The following is a 25,233-nucleotide window of genomic DNA, read 5'->3' on the forward strand; positions in this document are numbered from 1 at the left end:
GTGGAATAACAGTGTTTTTTCCCTATACAGATGCAGCGGCCGTTATTCGAACAAATCACCGCGCCGATTTCGTGTGCGCTGCTGTACTCGACGCGGCATTAACGCCGCCAATTGCCCCAGGCACACATGTTAATCGCGGTTGCTTTGTTTGAATTTCATGGATTGTGTGCAATTAAATGCAATGAAATGAATGAATTGTAATGTGTACAGTACTGTGCTACTGTGTCAATTTCAGGTGTTTAAAAACCACAACACTAAAATGCCATTTTCTGCACACGCGTCTAAAGGCGGTACGGTTGGAAGAAATCACACGCAATTACATGGGTATTCCAAGGTATACATCGCGTGAAGTGTTCGAATAATGGCCGCTGCATCTGTATATGGAAGGATAACACCATTATAGATTTTGTATATCTTCTTATACTATATTTGTGAAAGCACTGTATGCCTGTCTGCATCTCCTGTGTCCCTAGGGGAAATCTCATTGGTCCCTTGGCCCGCCCGCCCCCGCACACCTCTCATTGGCCTGAGGCGGAGTGACGGCCAAAGGATATACACACACACACACACTCAACCCTAGAGACGCTCACCAGGACACCAAAAGTTAGTACAACACTCCCCCCCCCACTATCACCCCTCTGGCCCTCCTCAACGGCTAGCCGCCCTTGACCACCTACCCTCCGCCCTTCCTGGCGCTGAACCACCCCCTATCACCACCACGGCCCCTTTGCTATGCTCTCACCCCACGCGGCACTTTCAGCCGCGTGTCCTCAAACGAGCAAGATCTCCCCCCCCCAACAACACCCTCGATCAGCACACTTACCCTACACCGCCAACGCCGGACCTCAAACACGACGCTAACACCCCCCCCTCGCCACTCCGCACTCTGCCGCGGGCCAGACCGAGCAGCCGCTCACACCCTCAACCCCCTCTCGCCACTCCGCACCGGAAGTGCCGCACTGCTAGAGAGTGGCTGCGAGCGGGCTCTTGGGGGGAGAGCGAACCGGGGAGTCAGGGGGAGGGGGTGCCGGGGGGGAGAGGGAGAGCTGGGGTGCCGGAAGGAGGGAGTGCCAGGGAGAGCCTGGGGAAGAAAAGGGGAGGGAAAGCCTGGGATAAGCCAGGTTAAGATGCTGCCACCGGCGCCGTCCTCCCGCACACCGCTTCCTCCCTCACTGTCTCCCCCTCCCCCCCCGCGCCGCTGCCATCGACCTCTGAAGGGGGGGATCACTACCTTCCCAGCTACCCCCCCAGTGAGCCACCGCTGCTCAGCTCTGAAGGGGGGTTTGCAACTTGCCCGCCCCCACCCCCCCCCGTGGGCCGCCCACCCCCCAGTGAGCCGCCCCCCCCCAGTGAGCCGCCACCGCCGCCTAGCTGTGAAGGGGGGGGAATCCCAACCCTAAAGTGACCCGCCGTCGGCGAGCTCTGAAGGCGGGGTGGAACGCAGCTGTGAAGGGGGGGACAGGAGCTGTGAACGGGGGGTGGAGGGGAACGGAGGTCTGAACGGGGGGATGACGATGGAGCTGTGAACGGGGGGGGGGGTGGTTTTGGCCAGATTGCTGTGAACGGGGGAGAAACAGACAATCGGGGAGAAAGGGGAAGGGGGAGAGAGAGATGGAAATGGGGAGAGAGGGAGGGGGGGAACAGAGAGAGAGAGAGGGTGAGCGGGGATAGGGGGTGAGCGGAGACAGAGGGGAGCTGGAAAATTAAATCCCGGGCAACGCCGGGTATATCAGCTAGTTGAAAATAATTATCTAATGTATAGCTATTAATGTTAATTTATAAATGAAATAGTTGTTTATATTCCTCATTGTATTCTTCAAAGATTTATCACAATACCAATTAATGTTTGTAATGATATCAATTTGATAATTTAGGGTAAAATATATGGAATATTCTATTTGTTGGGAATGTACAATAAGTGTAATTTTCAATTAACTATTGTGCTTAGTCTCTCCTTTACTATACAATTATGATTGGAGGGACATAAATAATACGAATTATGTACAGTAGAAAAATTACTGTTCAAATAGGTGAATTACAATGATATCCCTTTGAAAATCGAACTTTATGCTAATCTTAGATCCAATATATATATTATCTAATTTATTTGATGATACTTTTTTGTTCTAACTACTGGTTCATTATCAATATCAAATTAACCTATGTGGACAGTTTTCATATATTATATAATAAGTAATAGGATTAATAGAAAAAGAGTGTGTTAAACATCAATGACAACAGACATTTTCCATGCAAATAAAGGTACTCCGGACACTCAGATCATTCATCCAATAGAAAATGGGAGGTGACTATATAACCCAGGTACACGAGTATCCCCCCTGATGAAGCCATAGCGGTGAAACGCGCAGGGCGTTTGTCCAGTGTACAGAGATTAGGAGTGAGAGATTGACGTCCCGATCATACTACAGAACCAGTGTCCATAGCGTCGATAGAGGAGTGAGCAGAGATCACGCAAGACCCAGATGTGACCAAGTGATGCAGAAGTGATTCCCAGTGGATGCAGACGCCGGGGGATCTGAGCGGAGCTGAGTGTGAGAGACTAACAGTGAAATACTCTCATCTGCCTTTTATTACTGATAAAGTGTGAGTTCATTGCCTGTTTAGGGTATCGTATATATTTTAATTACATCGTTTTACATTATACTGTTTCCCTACACTGTCTCCTATATATGGTTAACCCCTGGGACGGAGGCTGAGTGTCTTAACCATTGAGATCCAGTTACAAAGTCTTTTGAAGTGTGTGGAATCCCTGCCCCAGACGACATCATCCAAAGGAGGATTTAATGCTGAGCAGTGTTCCTGATCCTATAATTGAATAAAGGCATTATTTGTCTTTTTAATTGTGAGTGCATATCTTACCATCTACTTGCTATAATTATTTGGACATACTACCCTATGTTGTTCCCCTTTCCATTCTTCTCTTCCCTCATTGTTTGCACCTAGGTCATTCTTTGGCATTCAATTTTTTCGGTATCTGTGGAGCCGTGGACCTAATTTGCAGCAGGCAATAAGGATAGATATTAAGGGTTAGCACCTTCCATTGTAATGATATGTTTGTAGCAATATGATATATACTTTCAATTGTTTAGATAACTGTTTGAGGTTGTGCTGTTTGTTTCTTGCACACACACACACACACACACACACACACACACACACACACACACACACACTTATACTATATTGTGATGGAGTGAGGGTAAATATTACTAATTTGACGTACCTTGCATAAGTGAAAGTTGAGTCAGCTAGTTAGCAGTGTGTATTAACCCTTGTCACATATGTCATGTGCTCACAGGTGGGACATTGATGACAAATGAAACAGATTGAGGGAAGATATTATTAATTTGAGGTACCTTGTAAAGTGGAGTTTGGATCAGTTAGATAGCTGTGTGTATTAATCCCTGTCACATAAACAAGTTCCATGCTCAAAGGGGTGCTGTAAGTGACACAGTTCAACAAACAAAACCAGACAATAAGAATGTAAATCCCTACCCCAGAGATTTTACAATCTAAGTGGCATGTTGGGTGATTTACAGAGACAGAAGGTGAGGGAATAAGTACAATAGATGGAAGTGTTTGGCCACATTGGTTGGTAGGAGTGACTGTGGGAGTGGGACAGTAATTAATGTTGAAAATATCATGGTCTTTCTCTATCCTGGCCTCCCTCCAGGCCTTTTCTGTGTGCCCTTTCGATTTTAAGGTTCTCCAGCAGTTCTGGCACTTTCAGTGCCTGCGGAAGCCATTTTGTTAGTAGGTGATTCAGATCTCTACTTTTTACAGATTCTGGTAAGCCGATGATTCCTAAATTGTTCCTGTGGCCTCTGTTCTTCAGGTCCTCTCATTTTTCTTGCATTGTTATTATAGTTTTATTTTTTGTTTCGAATTTGAGTTGCAGTTTTTGGAGTTCTGTTTCACAGCCTTGAGTTATATTTTCCTCAAGTCTTTGCCCATGCGAGCTAATTTGTGTTTCGGGTTTCTTGCATTATGTTTGAGGACTGAGATCTTCTCCTCAAATAGTGGGGACATTCGTTTCATGACCTCTTTAGCTGTGGCCTCTGCGGGTGTCATTATTTGGTCTTTTCTTCCAGGTACTGTATTGCTGTGGCCTTCCTCCTCATATAGTTCCGGGAACTGCATTGCTGGGCTAGTTTTCCTCTTTGCTTCCCTTTCTTTTGCTTTAGTTTTCCTGTTAGTGCCTGTTTGGTCCATGAATTTATCCATTGTATTGCGTTGTTTTTTGTTGGGGTACCTTTTGTCGTCCTTTATAAATCTATATTATTATATTTGTTTCATTCAATTTGGGGTAGAATTTGAGATGTGTTGACTTTTTTTGTTTTGAGTGCAATTGCTGTCTGTGTGCATTCTGCCAGCACCGGGCGGTTTCAATCCAAGTGGATTAATCAAAATCCGTAATTGGATACAACCCGTGGATGTATTTGTTGAATCCAATCCGTGGATGCCGCAAACCGTTGGTGGACTGTGTAATAATAAAGAAAATGTGCAAAACGCGAATCGCCCTTTTTGAGAGTTATCCACTAAAATCTGAGGCCCAAAGGAACCAGCTGATCCGCTGAAGATCTAAAGTCGCCAAAAAAAAGTGCTTATCACTACTCACTTCACTGTAATAAAGAAGAGTCCAGCACAGAGTTCTCCAGCACATGCAGAGTTCAGAATCTGACATGGTTATTGTGAAATGAATCAGGACAACTTTAGTATACTTTAATAAATTTAAATACATTTTTATTAAACAATAAATTGATTTACATGTTCCGCTTTTATAATTAAAAGTATGTAGAAAAAGTAGCAGAAAAGTAAGCCAAAAAACACAAATGGCATTATAAATGTTCGAATTTAAAAAGATTAACATAAAATTGACACAAATATTTATATTGACGAATACTGTCCTAATAAAGTCTACAGTACATGCAGAATGCATTGTCTTATTTTTAAAAGTTTTCCAAATACAGTATAGAAAATGAATTCTGATTCTGAAACTTCTTGTTAATTGTTAGGATGGTCTTCTTAAAAAAAATGATCTCATTTATCGATAAATATAGCATTGGAAATTTGATTCACTTTCAGTTCCTGATAATTATTACATACTTAAAGACTGAAAAATAATAATTTCCAAATCCCCTGCTTTTTATTTTGTATTGGTTTTGCTAAGCCACTGCATGTCCCTTACAGTATATCTCTTTCTCCTGCAAATATAGTTTTACTAAATTGGAAAAAAGCCGATGTTGGTAATTGATTAAACAAAGGATATTTATACCACCTACTGTACTAAACACTTATCCATAAAGCCACACACATCATACAGTACTTATCAGCACAGTATATCGTGGAATACTGTGCCTATTCTGTGTTAACACAGAGCTTCATCAAACATGAAACTCGCCGTACATGTTCACTATCTAATCAAGAGTAGACTACAGTTCTATAGTAGGTCCATCCAACTGAACACAGATGTGATCTGTAATACTGTATATACAACTGTATTGATAATTTACCATTTACAAAGTCTCTTTTGCCATTTTAGAAGATTTTTCCCATCCTTGACGGATTTGTGTAATTCTTTTGTCTACACATGGAGTTATAAGAATGAGCTTTAAGACCAGCACAATGCAAGGAACTACAAGAGACAGTGTATATGCCGGAGGAAGATACCACCTGTATCTAGACACATTAAGGAATTTGTTCCAGCCAAAGATCAGGGCATGTCCTGTGCACAGCACCAATGTAAGGTATCCCAGTTTTGACTGAAAAACAAAAATTGAGATTGATTGAGATAAATACCAGTTTACAATTATAATGCTTTGATGCATAAGGTATAGGGACACGCTTACTAAACAGTTGTACTCTATAAAATACCTTACAGAATGGCTTAGTAAATATGGTCATTTAAAGCGCATCTTGTGCCCTTTGGCATGCCTGGTCCCTTTCATACAAATTCCTTTCTGTGCATGACTTTTTCTTCTTTGCTCTCTGCAGCTTTTTGCTATAACTGAAATTTGGTTCAGTCTGACTCTGTACTTGGAAATTGCTCTCTTTTATTATTCATTTATTTATAAAAATGTTTTACCAGGAAGTAATACATTGAGAGTTGCCACTCGTTTTCAAGTATATCCTGGGCAGAGTTATGATGATAAATACATAGTTACATTAAATGAACAGGATTATACATCATTTTAAAAACATTTCATGGACAGTTACAGACCGAGAACAGTCTTTTGGATTTAGATCTCAGGTGATGTGTTGTGTATGGTAGGGGCGAGGAGCTTGTTCAGATAGGCGGGTAGCTTGCCCGAGAAGTATTTGAAGGCAAACCAGGAAAAAATTAACTTTATGCCTCGACTCAAGTGATGGCTAATCAAGTTCTTTGAGCATTTCGCAGGGATGTGTGTTGTAGTTACATTGGAGGACAAAGCGGCATATTGAAGTGTAGAGGGTGTCTATTTTACTAAGGTGGGTTTGGTGTGCTGCGCCATATACTATGTCACCATAGTCTATAATTGGTATTAGCATTTGCTGTGCGATACCGCTTTCTGACCAGCAGACACAGGGATAATTTGTCCTATAAAGTACACCTAGTTTGGCAAAGGATTTGGATGTCACGGTATCAACGTGCCACCCAAATGGTAAATGGGAGTCAAATCATATGCCCCGATATTTCAAACTAGTGACAGGGAATAGGATGGTATTAGAGCTGGTTCTGATCTGAAGCTCAGCCATTGGTAGCTTTAGAAATTTAGCCTTGGTACCAAATACCATTGTTACAGTTTTGTCAGTGTTTAAAAACAGTTGTGTTATGGTGACCTTTCTTTCTCCCACACCCCTCAACCTGATCTTCCTGTCTACCAAGAAAAGGACAGGCACTCCTATATGCAAAAAAGGGAAAGTTATTGACTCAAGGTTTCGGTCTCCACTGGGATCTTTCTCAAGAGTTGAGAAACGTTGAGTTAATATAATATATATATATATATATGTGTATATATATAGCAAATGGAAATATAACTGTATGCTCATTTGCATGTCTTAGACAGGTCTGCAACCCTACCTTTCACCATTATCACCCAGCACACAGCACTTCCACTGCAGCAAGGGATTCTGGGAAATGACATGCAAATGAGCACACAGTGCCACCTTTTGCTTCAAAACCATTTTTAACATGGTTCCCTATATTTCCATTTGCTATATGCTTTGCTGTGGAGGGTTTTGTCACTTTTTTACCCACCATAACTTAACTAAGTATGGTAAACCCCATCCTCATTGCTTCATTTTTGCATAGCTGGTATAACCAACTCCACACTGATGAAACCCATCAAGGTCGAAATGGCTGTCTGTGGGTGGGTTTACTAGCTATGCATCTTAACCCTGGCTGTGCTCAAAGCTGTGACCATGCAGCAAACTTAAGCCTATAGGGAACCATGTTAAAAATGGTTTTGGTGCAAAAGGTGGCACTGTGTGCTCATTTGCATGTCATTTCCCAGAATCCCTTGCTGCAGTGGAAGTGCTGTGTGCTGGGTGATAATGGTGAAAGGTGGGTTTGCAGACCTGTCTAAGACATGCAAATGAGCATACAGTAATATTTCCATTTGCTATATGCTTTGCAGTGGAGGGTTTTTGCCCTATATATATATATATATATATATATATATATATATATATATAAGCAATACGATACCGTTTGAGCGAATATCAGAGGCAGCACTCCACAAAGTTGTCAAAAAAGTTTTGTATTTAGTGAGACATGGTTACTACAGTATCGTATTGCTTATTTGATTTATATAGAATTTGCACCCACCTTTATCTACCTGACAGAGTGCCTTGTTCTCATCTATTCACTATATATATATATATATATATATATATATATATATATATATATATATATATATATATATATATATATTCTTAGTTAAGTTATGGTGGGTAAAAAAAGTGACAAAAACCCTCCACTGCAAAGCATATAGCAAATGGAAATATTTGCTACTATATATATTCAGAAACAGGACAAGGATCATTAAAACTGATACTGTATATTTAGACTGTCAAAGGCAAAGCCTCTAAAGAGAGATGAGAATTTAGTAGTTAAAACTGGATTAAATTGGAAACCAGTAACAGGATTTAAGCAGGTGGGACTAAAGTTAAGGGATTCTCGTAGGAGCATTTAGGATGTATTGTGTAGGAGAAATGTGAGATGTAGGAAGGCTAGACAGTAGAAGGTTACAGTAGTCAGGACAGAAGAAAATAGAGAATACGTAAGAGTTTTAGCAATTGAATTAAAGAGGAAAATGTCCAGTTTGTGCAGTTTGCTAATTTTGCATTCAAGAGGCAAATTCACAACATTACATACAGTATTAATGGGTTTTTCATTAAGTTGTGAGTTTGCCGATCACCTGAAAGTCATGAACAGAAATCTGTCCTCTCTCAGGTAAGCAAAATATGCCTTTTGCTGGAGAGGAGTGATGGCATTTTAGCAGAAGGCTCATTAATATACCTTCAAATAGACAAACCTCTACTCCCTTTCCATTAATTGGTCTCTATGCAAATGCATAATACATATTTTCACATTTTGAGGCTCCATTTCACAAAGAGTAAAAAAAAAATTTTTAATCTTAAAACTGCTTAATAAACTAAATAAAATAGTTTTGAACATACTGTACCTGAACAAATCGAAACTCCCTCCAGTTGACTGTATTGCTGACAGATGGTAAGGAAGTTATACCCAAGAGAAAATAGAAGAAGAATCCTAGTATTCCAAGAGCAATGTAAGAGTCAGTACGCCAAGCGGACATATTCACAAAGGGACTGGTGTCATTGTTTTTTATCTAGTTAAAGAAACAAATAGTAGTTATTTATTTATGAGACCGAGTTAAAAATAATTAATATCTCAGTGTAATTTTATAAATATTACAATGTACTTTTCCAAACTTCTTGCATACGATATTTAGAATCCTATCTACTCTAGACAAGCTGGGACGCCACCTTCACCTGGCACAGGAAGATATTTAGTACGATTCATTACTAAAGACAAGATGCTACCTCTTATTCCCCGTGTACAGACTGAACCATTAGGGGTTTACCTGAGCAATCAGGCAATCTTTCTCATTGGTAGACAGTACAGTATCCTCAATTGACTTGCTTGACACTCATTTATAAAGCTACACTAGTATGTGAAACACATAGGGGAAGTTTTGTGACCCTCGCACACTTTTAGCGTAATTGGAGGAAGCACTGAGGAGACACTGAGAGCATATAGAATTAGCATTAGAGGCATACATGTTGCACGGACATCATCTGGGAGTCATTGCTACACAAGGAATGTGGATTGAGACTCACAGATTAGCTTTTATTTGTTTGTTTGTGAGTACATTTTATTCTGCTTTTATTTGAAGTGATTCAATTACTTTCTACACTATGGTGTGTGGTACGTGGAGCATATTTTTCTGTATATGAGCCAATTCTCAATTAAATGGCATGGAAAGTTCTTCATTACATGTATTCCTTTTAATGGTATAATCTGAGTTTAATGCAAACTCAGGCTAGGTGAATTTAAACATGCAAAGGAAAACTCTACCAGTTAAAAATGCAAACGGTGACACATCCTACTGTAAAATTGGGCTTGGTTATTATTCCACACTTCACTTCTTTTATAACCACCAACTCGTTTCACACTCTACCCTTTTTATTTTCAGTTAAAAAAACCTCTATTTTTCATATTTGGCAAATACTGTGTTTGTTTATTTAGTGCTTTATGGGAACTTAGTTTTTGTTTGCTATTAATATTTGTAATGTGAAATTAAGGTGTGTCAAATTATTTCCTCAAAATGTATATTGGTGTATGTGAGTTGCCATCTTTACCAGATTCCACTCGAAAACACAAATCAATTCTGTCGCACCAGTAATGCTTATGCTTCAAAGGTTATGATACTGATACATTTCCCTGTATTTGTGTGTTCTCTGATGTTACTGTAATTGCTTGCATGGGAAATAATTGCTTTACTACTAATAACATGTTTTCTATAATTATAGCTGACAGATTGAACCTTAAGGGCCTTATTTTATATTGTTGAAAATGGTAGTTTGGGCTTTTTTCCCCATTGATTTCAATAGCTGCTTTGGATTATGTAAAATAAAGCCTAAGGCCCAGATCCAGAAAAGGGAGTAAATGTGTGCTAATACTTACCCATTTAGTAATTGTTTTAATAACTCGACCAAATTAGGGCTTCATTTTAATCTAGGGAAATTTCTATGGACCAGACCAAATTTTGTATGTTTTAAACTCTAATACTCAATGTACAGTAAGAAACATTATTTTTGGTATGCTTTTTGTGAAATGGGGAACTGAATATTTGTATATTTTTATGTTTAATCAGAATTTGCCTTCAACTTTTGAAACAATTAACTGTAAATCAACATTTTTTGTGTGATTTTGTTTCTCAGAAACCCTGCATAAACTTTTATGGAAAAGATAAATAATATGAGACTTTAAAAGGACTAGCACAAAGTGAAAGCAGAAATACATTATTAGAACGGAAAAAAAATTGGTTAGTGTCAAAATATTTATTTAATTACCTGTGCAATGATGCTGCTGCTTGTCCTATGTCTCGCGTAATAGCGAATAGGAATAACAAGAGTATAAATAGCATGCAGAAATGCATATGACAGGGCTACTAGCCCAAGCTGTTTTCGACATAACATCCATCGGTCCAGCCAATCAGGGAAACGGCTGTACTTTGTTCCTAGATATAATTGAATAATGGCAGCAAATACTCCAGGAAGGTAAACCAAGGCCAGTAGCATAAGTGAAACAATAGGGAAGACCTTGTTTGGAATTGAAATTGCGATACGAAATGAAATGTCTTTTACTTCGGTGACAGCGGTATAGACCACATCAGTTAAAATGCAGTAAAGAAAAACAAGTATAGTCAATCCAGCACATATGTAAATGGGAAGTCTCCACATTGGGAAAAGTTGTAGAGGGTAATTTTCTATTTCTTTAGCTGCCAGAAGGGATCCTTGGTCTTGTGGTATCAGCCCCACAGCACGTATAATGTCCATCACCATGTGTTTCGCCTTGCTGTCATTTGCACACACAAAAACCTAAAGTACAAATTGACTTTTACATCTGTTTTTTAGAACAAAATATGCATTGTATCTATTAGATTTCTACCTACATTGTTCACTTGCCTATCACATCATTTAGTCTAACTTGTGTATCGTATTAACTTTTGACCACTGAGAGCAATCTTTACAATTTACAGATGTAGTTGGCTTCATTGTTCTCTCTGGAATAATACATTGTTATATACCATGCAAACATTACCATTGAATCTTCTGGAAACGCAGTGATATTCTATGTTTTTGTGGTTCAGGATATTATGAGGTTTGGCAAAATTTGTTCCGGGTTTTCAGTGTCCGGTCCGGGATTTTGCTCTTGCTCGCCCTCTGTGCCAGGATCATCCATTTTTGCTCCGGGCAACTTCCTTTAAAAGGACAGCCCTGTAAGCAGGAAGTTGCCGAGCAAAGTTTCCATTCATGCAATGCGCTTACCTATTGTCTTCCTCGTTACCAGACCCGGCTCACGTACTTCAGCTATCCTTGTCTTCAGCCTGCCTTGACCTCTGTATCCACACCGACTACGCAACTCTGCTGCCAGCCCTGACCTTCGGCCTACGACTCACTACTCTATCATGACTCTGTCCCTCGGTTCAGGTCGGTTCTTTCACCTTCCTACCTCCGCCCTGCAGGTCACTTCCTGCTTGAGACGAGCATCATTACAGATGTAAACAATGTCACGAGCTACATCTGTAAAATTAAATATTAATAAAGTATATAAATATGAGTTAAACACTAAAAAAGTTAGAAATTAGGCTTTTTGACATATCTAAATTCTATACTTAAATGGCCAAGAAATGCCTATAATCTTGAGGAAACTGTAAGTTTGCCTTAAACGTTGCTTCATTATGCTATTTTATACCCAAGTTTTTCCTACAATGAATATATGCAACATGAAATCCCTTCGTTATACCGTATGTTAATCTCAAGCAATAGTTAAATGAAACAGGATATATTTGCAATGGATTAAAGGAATAAATTATTTATTTTCAGTTTTTAACTTTATGAGTGCCGGTCTAACCAAATACTGTAGACTATTTAAGAAAATGCATAGAACAATACAACAAAGTTACATTACATATGATATCCTTCTACACCTTGTAAGTGCTGATTTATAGATGTACTATAATGTACTATAACGTTTCGCCAAAGTTTGCGAACACAGCAAATTTAGCTGTTTCCCCCCCCAAAAAAAATTAGTAGGGGTAACATGAGCAGTGTGCAGGTTCCATTGGCCATGTAATCTCATGTTATGGATATATGGAAAAATTGGGACATTTTCCGTTTTTTGCCAAAGTCTAAAAACACTTTATAAAACTACATTTTGCCCATTTTCTTAACATTAAAAGCAATTTACAAAAAAATTAGCAAACGGAAAAACAGCAGGTTTGCATATCTTTCTCAATTGTTCTACAAAGTATTTTTCAGTATGCTACTTTACATGCTCTACAGAGCAGATGGAGATGACCGCTGAACAAAGCTGAGAGAGATCAGTGACTGTTGCCGGCACCAGCAGACCCATGCTTTCATTCTACCTTCTGCCACCACAACTATACATTTTAGAAAGCAATGAAAGAAATATTTCCCCTTATACACCATCAAATATAATCATAAAAATCAATAAGACAAAATTAGGAAATAATATAGCTGTTTGTGATGAACCATATGGATACTTGATGTATACCATATAACTAATTGTTTTTGGATGATATTGTTCTAAATATTTTTTGGGGTCTACGAAATTTAAATCGATTGCCTTTTCGAAATGAATACTACTGTATGTATTATAGTATAGGTCCAGAAAAGTACTTTGCCAATATAATAATTAAATGTCTTGAATACTTGCTACATATGCAACTGCCGGTTCAGAACCAATTTTGAGGAAAATTCTTGAGCATCTCGTAACCACTCAGATACTGTAGATAGTCCACAGCAGTCTGTAATGGATCATCAGATCAACACAGCGGGGGTCCCTTCAGTTTAATGGAACTCGCGCACTCAAATATGGTGAGAAAAATATAAAAAACAATGATATTTTATTTTCTCTTTTTTCTTTTGGTTACTAATGTAAAGTTACAGTGTATATTGAATGTGTGTACTATTAAATTTTTCACCCCTTGGGCTGGCCATTCGTTGATTTGTGTGGTACTGGCATTTTAATAAGTAACAAACATTGTTTTCAATGCATATGCCTTATAGTTCAAGTCTTTTCCTAATTGTTTCTTAACTGTGCAAAGCTATCTTTGTGCCAACATAATTAAAATTAATATCCTCATTAATCTTTTAGACATAACTTGTCCTTACCTGTCTGCTTGCATCCAAAGTACCTGATTGCAGAGCCCATGCAGACACTGTATTAAATGCTTTAACTACCTTAGCTCTAGGTAGAATTTGGGTAAGATATTCTGCATTAGATTCAGAGTATTGGTTTATTTTAAGGTTGTTACTGACATCTACTACAATTTTTCCTTCCAAGACTTCAATTAACTCAGTAAGAAAACTGTAATGCTCTCTGTGAACTGCCAAGAAGATGATGGAGGATTTTTGCGCTGCCTCAGCATGACTTAGCACCTCAGCTCCTTCAGGGAGTAAGCTGACACTACTGGAATTCCGACTTCCAAATGTTACAGAAAAGCCCCTCTGGAGCATCTTAATTCCAAGTGATCTTCCAAAATCTCCAGTTCCAAAAATGCAAATGCGGTCACGCCTTTCTGTAAAATCTGAGCTCAAGGGTATCAGATTTGAACCGTCTTTTTCCATTGTCTGAAAAATAAAATAGAAAACAATTTGTAGTAAGGATATATATTTATTTTATAAAGACTGTGACCCAGATGCATTAAGCTCCTTTGGCCTCTTTAGCGATAGGTTAACCTAATGTAATGATCATTAAATTATAATGCAGGATTCACTAAAGCCAAATAACACGACATTAACTGGGATTTACAAACATAACAAGACTTACCTTCCCCAAAAAACCCCAGCAACAAAATAGTGCAACACTGGAGAAGGTAAGAGATGTGGGCAGCAATGGGCAGGGGTGGTTCATTCTTCTCTATTAAACCACATTAAGTGCTAATACTTGCTCGTCATAAGGCCATAACCTACAGGTCTCTTAACCCTTTATATGTGTTTTCTGCTTTTCCTTTTGTTTTTGTTAAATATTAGGAGCTAACAAACAACTATTTTTTTACAATCCATCTATCCTAATATTTTTCCATCGTGGGTCCACCTGAGGAATACTCCACCCAGAGGGATTATTAATATTCCCTATATGCTTATTAAAGACACACTAAATGTGAGTATACATCTACACTGAGTGCACTAGAAAGTTGTGGACCAGGCAGACTGCGTGATGTGTTCCCTTTTTTTCTTTTCCAGTAAACTGCAGCTTTAGGCCCCGCTCACACAGCATTACACCCAAATGGAGGATACACAATATATCTTCAATTGGATGGACAGCATAATGGACAAGCATACAAGTCTTTCTGGGACTTGTTCACCGATAAACAGAACAAACAGAACATTACACATGCTTTGTGTAATGGAGCAGTGTGCTTTGTTGTTGAATGTCAGGGCAATGGACAATGTCAGCAGTGCCATATTTGTTCAATAGTGAAGCTGTGTGTTTTGTGTTTTAGTTGGGCAGTAATGTCTCTCATTTACTTTGATTGTAGTGGAGGTTGTTCAGTGGAAAGGGCGCATGTTCTGTTTTTATGGGGTGGGTAGCAGTGTGCTTTGGTGAATACAGTACCAAGTCTGTATTATACAATTACATACATGCCCTGGTTCAGCAGCACACCAGATACTTTTGCACTTTGTCCTCTCAGGGAGTAAGAGCAAAGTTGTTTGGAAATGTGTTGACCCCACTGTTAATTGTTAGCAGAGTGATGTTGTTGAGGTTGAGTAGTAGGAGAGAAAACTACAGTATGTAGCTTCATGTGGTAATAAAGGATTAAATAGAGCAATATTCTTGGATTCTTTGGAAATAGATGCAATAAGAAAGGTAACTGGAGTAAAAAGATTTTTGATACTGTATGTATAAAGAAGCACATGAAGAAAAAAAGATATAAAGTGAGAGTAATGCAGATGAAGCCAAATGGCAGTGGTCCTAACACCTGGTGATTAGTGCTGCGGAAGGTCTGATATGGAAGCATGAACCCCACTCAACGAGCTAATGGCAGACACTGTCTCTGGCGTGGCAGACGTTTGCTTTATGGGCCGTTGCTCCAAAGACAGTTACTGTTTCTACATCTGTATACCGTAGGTATATATAATTAACAAGACAGATAGCAAAGATACAATGGAAGATACATGTACACCCTGTACAAACGATTGTGTTTTTCTCTGACTCTATATTGCTTTCTTAAAATCTACCCGAAACACACTGCATTAAACGCATTTAGCAAGTGCACATCTCTGCTGCTAAGGAGAGGCACAACACTAACTTCTCCTGAATACCATTTTTTCTACCAAATTAGTTCTACCCCTCCAGCATTTTTAATGATGCTAGCAATGGAAAAATATTCATACTGTACGTAAGAAACAACATAATATAATAGCATATATTCTTATCAGACTTTCATAGATATTGTAGCACCACGAGGTGCTGAGTGCTACTCATAACTATAAGAGATGCAAGTACAGATCAACTCCATTATAACGCTGTTTTTGGGGTCCAAAGAATCACATCGCGTTATAAGCGGATTGCGTTAGAAATAATGTACAATTGTATGCGTTGCACAATAAAGTATTTAAGATGGCAACAATTGTGTTGTAAAGTATTCAGAAATACGAAAATTGGGAGCCGCGCTTGCATCGCGCTATAAGCGGATTCGCATTGTAACGGATAGCGTTATAACGGGGTTGAGCTGTATGTATATATATATATATAACAAACAACTAATACATTAAATATAATATTAACAAAAACAAATTCTAAGTGCAAATGCCTAGACTTAAAAATTAGTGGAACAGTTGAGGTCCAAAAATCTGCAAAAAAAAGTAATAGATTTGTGTTAACAAGAAAAACACTGTTTCTGAGGCTATTTTGTTTCCAAATCCTCTCTAATTGACTGTCAAAAACCAAAACCCCAACTATTTTTTTGTAAAATAAACACACATTAACAGTATCTTGTACTTTCATATAAATCGTAAGTAGAATGTCTCCAAATTTGATTCATAAAATGTTTTGTCTTTTTTTTCTTACATTTCAGGTTTTTGCAAAAAAGTTAATTGTTCAAAAGTTTGATAATTTTGTCAATTTTGATACGTGACAATGCACTTTGACTTTTAATGCTCGAGGACATGTTTTTGCAAAGCTTGCCGATTTCTGTGAAATGTTGCATGAAAGTAGTCAAATCTTCTCTGGTTCATGATGTTTTGAGAAAATGAAATGAGAAAATTCTCACATAAGTGAGACCTGTTGACTGAAAGGATTCCCTCATGTGATCTACTGTACAGTACTGTCTCATGCCAAGAGTTCTCGGAAACAAAGGGAATTACGTAAATGTGAATTTGCAGCTGTCTGAAATTCCACAGTTGTTACTTTAGGGTTATTGAACAATATATATTGTATTCAAAAAATATATTTTTAAAATAATAATTTATTCTTATATTTGGGAATGTTTACTTTGACTGCTATAAAAAAAAACTTCTAGATATTCGCATTCTCATAAAATGTATCTTTTGGTTACATTACAGTCAATTATTCACTTGCATGCACTATCACTTATCGAAAATTAATACTGAGCAAACTCCAACTTACCGGCTATAAGAGACTTGTTTTTCAGAAAAGTGCAGCACACAATGTACATGGAATAAATCCAAAAGTATTCTTCACAGTCCAAGTGCAAGATTGTTCTCTGCTGATCCCTGGTGCTCTCTATTTATTTTGTTAGTACATTTCGCAATGCCTCAGTTTATCGGAAATTAAACCCTGTTGAAAGATTTGCCAAACTCAGAGGGCACGTCCCAACACCAACAGCCAGTAAAAATCTGTTCAGTCCCAGTTTGTGTACTTTTTAAAATGAAAAAAGTAATTGCCATGGGCAATTTTGATTTGTCGAAATGAGATAATATATTTCTTTGTATTTTGCAACTTAAACTTTTGCACATCTGTTCGTGACTACAGACATTACAGACGTTTCCTTTGCACTAAGGGGGATTGAACACTGAAAATCTATTATTTTTGTATAACTCAAGCATAGCAAAATGTACAGAAATATTAGGGGCCATGTGAAATAGTTATGTTTCCCGTCAGTATTTGATAAAATATGAATTTCAGGGCAGAGTAACGGCTGTACGTATCAGTGCAACTCGTAGCATGCTCAGGCCCTAGATCCCTTCTCAACCTTTTCAATTAAACAAAAACACAGCACCTGGCCACAGCTGTATTAAATTATATTACCAACCAGATTACCTTGCCAGGTTCCCTGTCAGTGAGCTTGCGTCCATGACATTGCCACAGCTGGTTATCCCTGCTGCTGCAGGATATCCCCATCTAATACCCATTATTATAAGAGGGAACACTCCCTAAACAGAATAGACCCAAAGGGGCACGACCCAATGTTTAAAGCCAAATAGACCAACTATAGAGTTCTCAGATTCAAAATGTTATAATAATATACCCCACCAATTCTCCAATATTTTAGCCACAACCTTGTTTCATCTTCGCCCACAACTCTATCATGTTAGGGATGAGCATACACAGTGCTTACAATGAATCTCTTTACATTTTGCTGAACTATGAAACTAAATAAAGGTAAACTACATTCTCATAGCATAAACCTGCCTTTTTTTTAACTAAAATAGAACTGTACATTTGTGTACAAGACCACAGCCTCCAATGTCGGATAGTAAACAAAGAAGTCCTTCTTTGTTTACTGTTGTATTTTTGAGGTCACCTTCCCAGTAACACCACTATATATATATATATAATATTGTGGATTTGGGTTTTGAGCTTGCTAAGTGTTACGTTGCTGACTGCATGACAGGATACGGACCCGCAATGCAGAGTTAGGAAGTAATGCACTAACCTTGGCCTGGGATCAGAGGCCTGGGATGCAGGGGTAGTCAGGCACGGTTCCGGGCTCGAGGCAAGTGGCAGGCAAATGGTAGACAGGTCCGGTTCCAAGGTCGAGTCAAGCGGCTGACAAAGGGTGGTCAGGTCCGGTTCCAAGGTCGAGACAGGCGGTAGGCAAAACAAAGGCAAGGCAGAGCTCAGACAGGACAAGGTACAAGTACTTTGCACGATCAAGGTTGGAAAGCAACTCCCTTCTATTTAAAGACCAGAGACAGCTGCTGGCAATGAGGTCCAAAGCGAGGCTTACTTCCTGTGAGGGCAGGGATTGCCAGGAGGCAAGATGGCCGTGGTAGCTTCAGAGAAGGTGATGTCACTTCCTGTCAGCAGTCATCCTGGATGTTCTGACAGATCCCTTATACTAAGATTATGTACTGTATGTCCTTTGCGGGACAAATATATTAAGGGGATCATGACTGACCTAAGCTGTAAGGTATGAATGTACCTTAATCTAAACCACTGACCTACAGACTGGTAAGAAACAATAAGTTAATTATGGTGAAACAATTATGGGTAACTACTAACAAAACATGCTCCTCACACAACTTACACATTATTTTATATAGCAACTCTAGTTGATAACCTCTTCAGCCTACATCTGCATTGCCCTAAAGGCCGACATCTGAAAGGGTTCCTGAAGAGCTGCTCACTCTGCACAGAAACAGCATGCTAGGGGTTAATATCTGGTATTACTTGCAATGTGTTTTGTCAGCCCCACCCGCTGCAATTTTTATTGCCCTGGAGTAAAGGACTTCTATAGCACAGCTGAATTCTTTCAGAACCTCTTCAGCTACATCTGCATCATCTCAAATGTGGTATCCTTTAGTGGCATCCAAAGGACAGCCAAAGGGTGTCAGCCAGTAGCTGATGTTATATCTGCTCTGTTATAATTCCAAAACACACCAACCTTCACATCCCCTTTTACCCTATGTTTCCCTTTACCTGTCTGTAACAGGGGACTTATCCCTGTTCAGTAATGTGCCTTTAATCTAGCAGTGTGGTAATTAATTACTAAACACCACCTGCCTGATTAGATTGTTTACAAAAAGCCTGCCTTTGAGACAGGAAGTGACTCCTTAGCTCTGACTGAGAGCTGACCTTTGGAGCTGACCGGTCTTGAGCTCTGCACAGCAGAGCTGATTTCAAGACACAGGGAAAACTACTACACCTGAAGCTGAACCATGAAGTGAGAAGATTTTCCCTCCAAGAAACAGATAAGACTTTTATTCTTAAGAGACTGCTTATATCTGCTTATTGCATGCTATGTGTTTGGGGCTGCGAGACATGCTTAACTAATGGAGATGTGAACTAATTGCATAGGATTTCACTAGAAATACTCTCAAGTGAATGGAAGCTTTGTTCCCCCCCCTGTGTTTGGATAATTTCCTGATGAAAAGGAACAGGCACAATAAATCCTATTATAATTTCACATTATAAAGCCTCCTAATTGTGTACCTCTGTGAACGTCCGTCTACACTGTCCTTATAGATTATAAGCTCCTTGCGGCATGGCCCTCCTTACCTACTGTAACAATATATGTTAATGTTTGTTATTTTATTGTCTTTCATCCTCCAACCCTATTGTACAGTATTATGCTACGGAATATACGTTGGCACGTTATAAATAAATTATGATAATAATAGCACACTTAAACCTTAAAAAGGGGGAACCGTGTGTAGAAGTATTAAAGGAGCACCACTTCAACTTTGTAACTTCATGCATTCACAGTATACTTCACAGATGCCCCAGATTTTGTAAAGAAACCAGTATACTTTAGCTTTTGACTTATCATTGGTCTGCACTTGCTAATATAAAACTGCACTGGTTTGTAATGACAAGCATACCCTAAAAGCAACTTCTCTCCTTGCGCAATCAATTTAAGGAAACTACTGTAGGTTTCCTGGCACATGAGGTCAGATATGTGATGAAAGTAGATCCCCTAGATTAAAGGAATAACCTGGCTTTGAAATATATGCAACTGGCTTGAATCTGTGACCACATTTAAAATGTGCCGAAGTAAGGGTGTTTCAGCAATGTTATGAAATAAAATATTTAAGGAAATAAAAATGTCAGTACCACTAAATTGGCCAACATACATTGATCATGTTTCTTTAAGTCAGAATGAATAGCCCTGTGCTCAAGGTTTTCTTACTCTCACCATGGCTAATACACCATGTTGTGTAATAGTGAAAGAAAGGTGCTAACTCTACTAGTGTTCACTTATATTATACAGTGAATGAAATTTAAATCAAGTGATAAATAAACAAAATGCAGTGAAAACGTGATGAATAACGTGAAAAAATGAATTAAAACCCCCTGCTCAAACCCAGCTGGTAGGGACTGGTTCCACTAGTCCCACAATTCGTCGATATCCGTTTGCAATCCAGGGGGAGCATATAAGGGAGATAAGACAAAATACAATCTAAGTGCAGACAGTTTGATAACTTGTGGATTAATTCAGTGATTAGTCTTGGCTCATATGTGTGGCCTACTTACAAGATGTAAGTCAAAAACGGGCAGTGTGACACAGTGGTCTTTGCAGGAAGGACTTCTAATCCAATGAATAATGGAGACCTCCACTCTCAGCAAAGCAGCGGTGTATATAGAAGAGAAAAGATTTCCATAGTGCAGACCAATCATAAAAAACGTGACTTTATGGGGTTTTAAAATTGAACACTTACAATAAAAACATATAAATAATGCATGTATCACAATACTGTGACCGAGGAGAGATTGCTGAATTAATCCACAAGTTATCAAACTGTCTGCACTTAGATTGTATTTTGTCTTATCTCCCTTATATGCTCCCCCTGGATTGCAAACGGATAATACACCCTGTTCACTTATGTAACTATGTATTTGTAACCATGTATTATTTGTCATCTTAACTCAATGCCCAGGACATACTTGAAAACGAGAGGTAACTCTCAATGTATTACTTCCTGGTAAAACATTTTATAAATAAAATAAATAAATAATACTACAATGTTCGCAATAACCAATAAAAAGAGACATTAAACAGATCTATCCCTCAATATGGTTAATATCCAAGGAAAGGATGACAGCATTTGTCAAGGATCACCTAAGGCCCAAATCTTGAATAGGAAAGAAAATAAAAAAGGGTGAGAAATTCCAATAATAGGTTGCCAAAGGGGTCACTACTACTGATGAACAGGCCTTTAAATTATTGGTTTACACACCGAGACTACATTAATATAACGTTGAAAAAAAAACCCATACAGTATCAGTTATCCAGTGATTCACACGGTGCCTTCACGTTTATGAAATGTCTTTGCACAAACCTAAAGACACCAAGTGCTAATGATTTGTGTAAGCATAAACCTGTAAGCAATACCAAAAACCATCAGGTGCTGGAGCCCTAATTAAAAACGCAATTTCAAAATTAGACACCGTTTTGTAAAGCCCCAGACACCCTCGTTATAATGCCCACGGGTAGGATTCCATAACCAAACATCAAAATTAAGGATTTCCAAAGTATGATCAGGATACTTCCCAAAATGGAATAACTAAGCTTTTAGAAATTATTCTAACAGTATCACCCAATATTAACTGTATACAGGAATACCAATGGGCAAAATCCAAGAAGTGTCAATATACAACAGATTAAACCATTTCTGATAGGTCGGTAGGAAAAATAATCATAAACAAGACTTAGCATAAGGGGGCACAAATCACAAATATCTATATGATGAACCTCATGCTGACCAGGTCAGAATAGAAATATCTGCTTGAAGCCACCAGGGAAATGATAATTAGCAGATTCTTTCTTAGACAAATATAAAATTAAAGGAAGTCAGATATATTCTTGGACATCTTCTAACAGGAGATATGCACAAGACCTATGTGACTGATAGTGTGCTGAAAAAGGGAACATTTTGAGTAGAACATTTTGCTGATGATACTAAATTGTGTAAGGTAGTAGAATAAGAGCAGGGTGTAATTTCTCTCCAGAAGGACTTGGAGAGACTGGAAACGTGGGCAGGTAAATTGCAGATGAGCTTTAATACAGATACATGTAAGGTTATGCATTTGGGATGCAAGAATAAACTGGCGATTTACACATTAAATGGGGATAAATTGGGGGAATCCTTGATGGAGAAACATTTAGGAGTGCTTGTAAACAGCAGGCTTAGCAATAGTGCCCAAAGTCATGCTGTAGCTGCAAAGGCAAACAAGATCTTATCTTGCATTAAACGGGCAATGGATGGAAGGGAAGTAAACATAATTATGCTCCTTTTACAAAGCATTAGTAAGAGCACACCTTGAATATGGAGTACAATTTTGGGCACCACTCCTTAGAAAAGACATTCTGGAACTAGAGAGAGTGCAGAGAAGAGCCAAAAAATTAATAAAGGGGATGGACAATCTATCTTATGAGTAGAAACTAGCTAAGTAAGATTTATTTACATTAGAAAAGAGGTGTCTAAGAGGGGATATGATAACTATATAATAACAAGGTGGGTCCAAAGAGAACCCAAAATAATCCTATATCTAGCACTCGCTATGGAAAGTAGTAAAAGGAGTAATTACTCCAAGAGATATCATTACTGTATCTCTAACAAATGGTGCCTAACCAAGGCCTAATCATCAGCTGACATATAATATACATATACAGGCAGTCCTCGTTTTACAACGCTTCGCTTTACAACAAATGGCTTATCCAACGCTATGCAATGCATACCTATGTTCATTTTTACAACGCCAAAATGGCTTATCCAACGCTCTTACAATGCTTTGCAAAGTTGTTTATGTGTATATAATATATATATTATATAATATTATATTATACTATTTAATATATTTTTATATTATATTATATATTATGTTATATTATATATATAATACGGTATATGCACTATATAATTTATGTGTGTGCTGCATATCTTATTGCCTGCGTAAAATATTTTGTGTATTTTAGCATTAAAAATGCCTTTAGGAACAGAACCTTTCATTTAAACAGTGTTCCTATGGGAAAATGGGTTTTGCTTTACGTTTCGCTACCCAACACCATTTTTAGTAACGCATTGTGATGGATAACCGAGGACTGCCTGTATGTCCACATAGGACTAAAAGTGACAAAATAATATAGTTTTAATAACATATCATATCGATAAATGAACATATAAAGTGTGGTGTAACTAACATCCTCTAGGAAGCGTGCGCCGTATATATACAACAGTTGGTATAGACCTAATCAAATGATAGGTAATCCCCTATGTAGAGGTAGATGTGAAAGCAAAAAGTAAATATACCAACTCTAAACCAAATAAAATAACTGGTGCAGCAGCATACAGATATGGGTGTATATGTACTACAAGGAAAACCTCAGTATATACAAGGAAAGTAGTGTACTATCTAGCCAGTATAGACAAAACTACATGAGGTGTAACCATATATGATTAACAGAGAAGTACTGTATTTATCAAATAATCCCATACAGATGCATATAAAAGGCAAAGGCACTGTCAAAATACATACAGATATAAAAAATAGTGGATAAATCTCCCATATGCCCAGAAATGCATCAATATCATGGGAAAGATCTCTGTAAGTAATGTCTCAATAGATCCATCCCGTAGTGTCAAATGACAGAAAATGTACACATAAATCCCTGATTAACTAGGTCTTTTTTTGTATTTTGTTCTGTGTTTTTTAATATGTTATCAATTTCTTTTTACTTTTTCTGTATCTGGTGAGTTCGGCTATTTTAATGGGGTTGCAGTCCCACCAATCCACTATTTTCTCCTATTCGGTCTTTTGTGATTAGAACGACGAACACGGGCAGTACTGATCCCGCTGCAGTGCCTTTTTATTTGAGCGCAAGGCCAGTGGAGGAGAGATGGTGTTGTGCACGGAGCAGTAGTGTCTCCACATCAGTTGCTACATGAGTCACCGGTTCAGACTACCATTACCAGCTATGACATTGAGGTAACATATTTGCCCCTAATGGACTACCTGGATCGGTTAGTCACCCTACCCTAAATGTGTTCTCCTCTCTTCTTTTATTCGGCCAACTTAAGCAGTGGATACATTGTTGTACTTATGCCATTGTTCATTACACTTGTATTCAGACATTATAGTGAATATATAAGTGCTTTTCCTGGAGCTTTTACTTGGAGTTTTTCATAAATTGTGAAATCCATGAAGCTGTGGTACGATTTACGTACTCACATGTTCCTTAAAATAAAATGGCAAAATTCATACTGTGGCAACATCAATAGGAATATTTCTGAGAGATGTTGTACTACTCAGCCAAATTTGGGACAACAGAAAGGAAATATATTAGTGCGGATGTTAGGTGCAAAAATTATTTTATAGTAAAATCAATTAAATCTGATAGAATGCATACTCACATGCTGGCCATTATTTTAAGCATTAAAGTACAGACTGCAGGAGATCGCAGCAGATACATATCACATCTCACCGCCTCCGCACTCCTACACACGTGTCTTGGCGTCCCACGTGACCGCTGGTATCCCAGATGTGCAGTTGATCCCCGATGATCGGATGTGGAGAATAAAATTGCTGCTTAATCTCTTTCCTAAACTGTATGCATTTCACAAGGAAGGCTTCACAGTTTTCGGGATATATATATAAATATCCCGAAAACTGTGGTAACATTGGCCCTTTGTGGAAAACTTTGGCCCATCATGAAAAAAAGTTGGCCATTTTTTAATTAAATGTGAAATGTGGAAAATGTGTACATGTTGAATTATAGGTCACAATAGTTGCAACATCTGCAGTTTCTAATGTTATTCTCATTTTCACCGTTAGATGCCAGGACTGACGCCATTTTATATGTTAGTCCTCTATGGCTCGTTGCTGCATCCTTACTTCGCGGCCAATGCATGGCTTTGTGTAACCCCCACGTTTCGCGCTTAATCTCATTTCGGTATGGTTTTGGGCAACGTGAGCTATAGAAAGATTAGAATACCTATACTAACAATGAATTTAAAATTTGTTTGTTTGTTTAAAATTGTATTCAAAAT

The 25,233-nt window shown here is 38.4% G+C and overlaps 1 protein-coding gene across 1 annotated transcript; it reads right to left on the reverse strand.

The window, feature by feature from the left end:
- Nucleotides 1-4,778: 4,778 nt before the first annotated feature.
- On the reverse strand, nucleotides 4,779-20,616 carry LOC142487689 (metalloreductase STEAP4-like). The gene is made up of 6 exons (XM_075587403.1): nucleotides 18,180-20,616; nucleotides 16,910-17,080; nucleotides 13,450-13,908; nucleotides 10,603-11,130; nucleotides 8,691-8,855; nucleotides 4,779-5,783 (listed from the first exon to the last, which is right to left on the reverse strand). Exons 3-6 carry the CDS (start codon nucleotides 13,903-13,905, stop codon nucleotides 5,538-5,540), a joined length of 1,395 nt encoding a protein of 464 aa, XP_075443518.1. The 5' UTR covers nucleotides 13,906-13,908; nucleotides 16,910-17,080; nucleotides 18,180-20,616; the 3' UTR covers nucleotides 4,779-5,537.
- Between the last annotated feature and the right edge of the window lie 4,617 nt (nucleotides 20,617-25,233).

This window comes from Ascaphus truei, chromosome 2 (assembly GCF_040206685.1).
Source record: "Ascaphus truei isolate aAscTru1 chromosome 2, aAscTru1.hap1, whole genome shotgun sequence".
Classification (NCBI taxonomy): domain Eukaryota; kingdom Metazoa; phylum Chordata; class Amphibia; order Anura; family Ascaphidae; genus Ascaphus; species Ascaphus truei.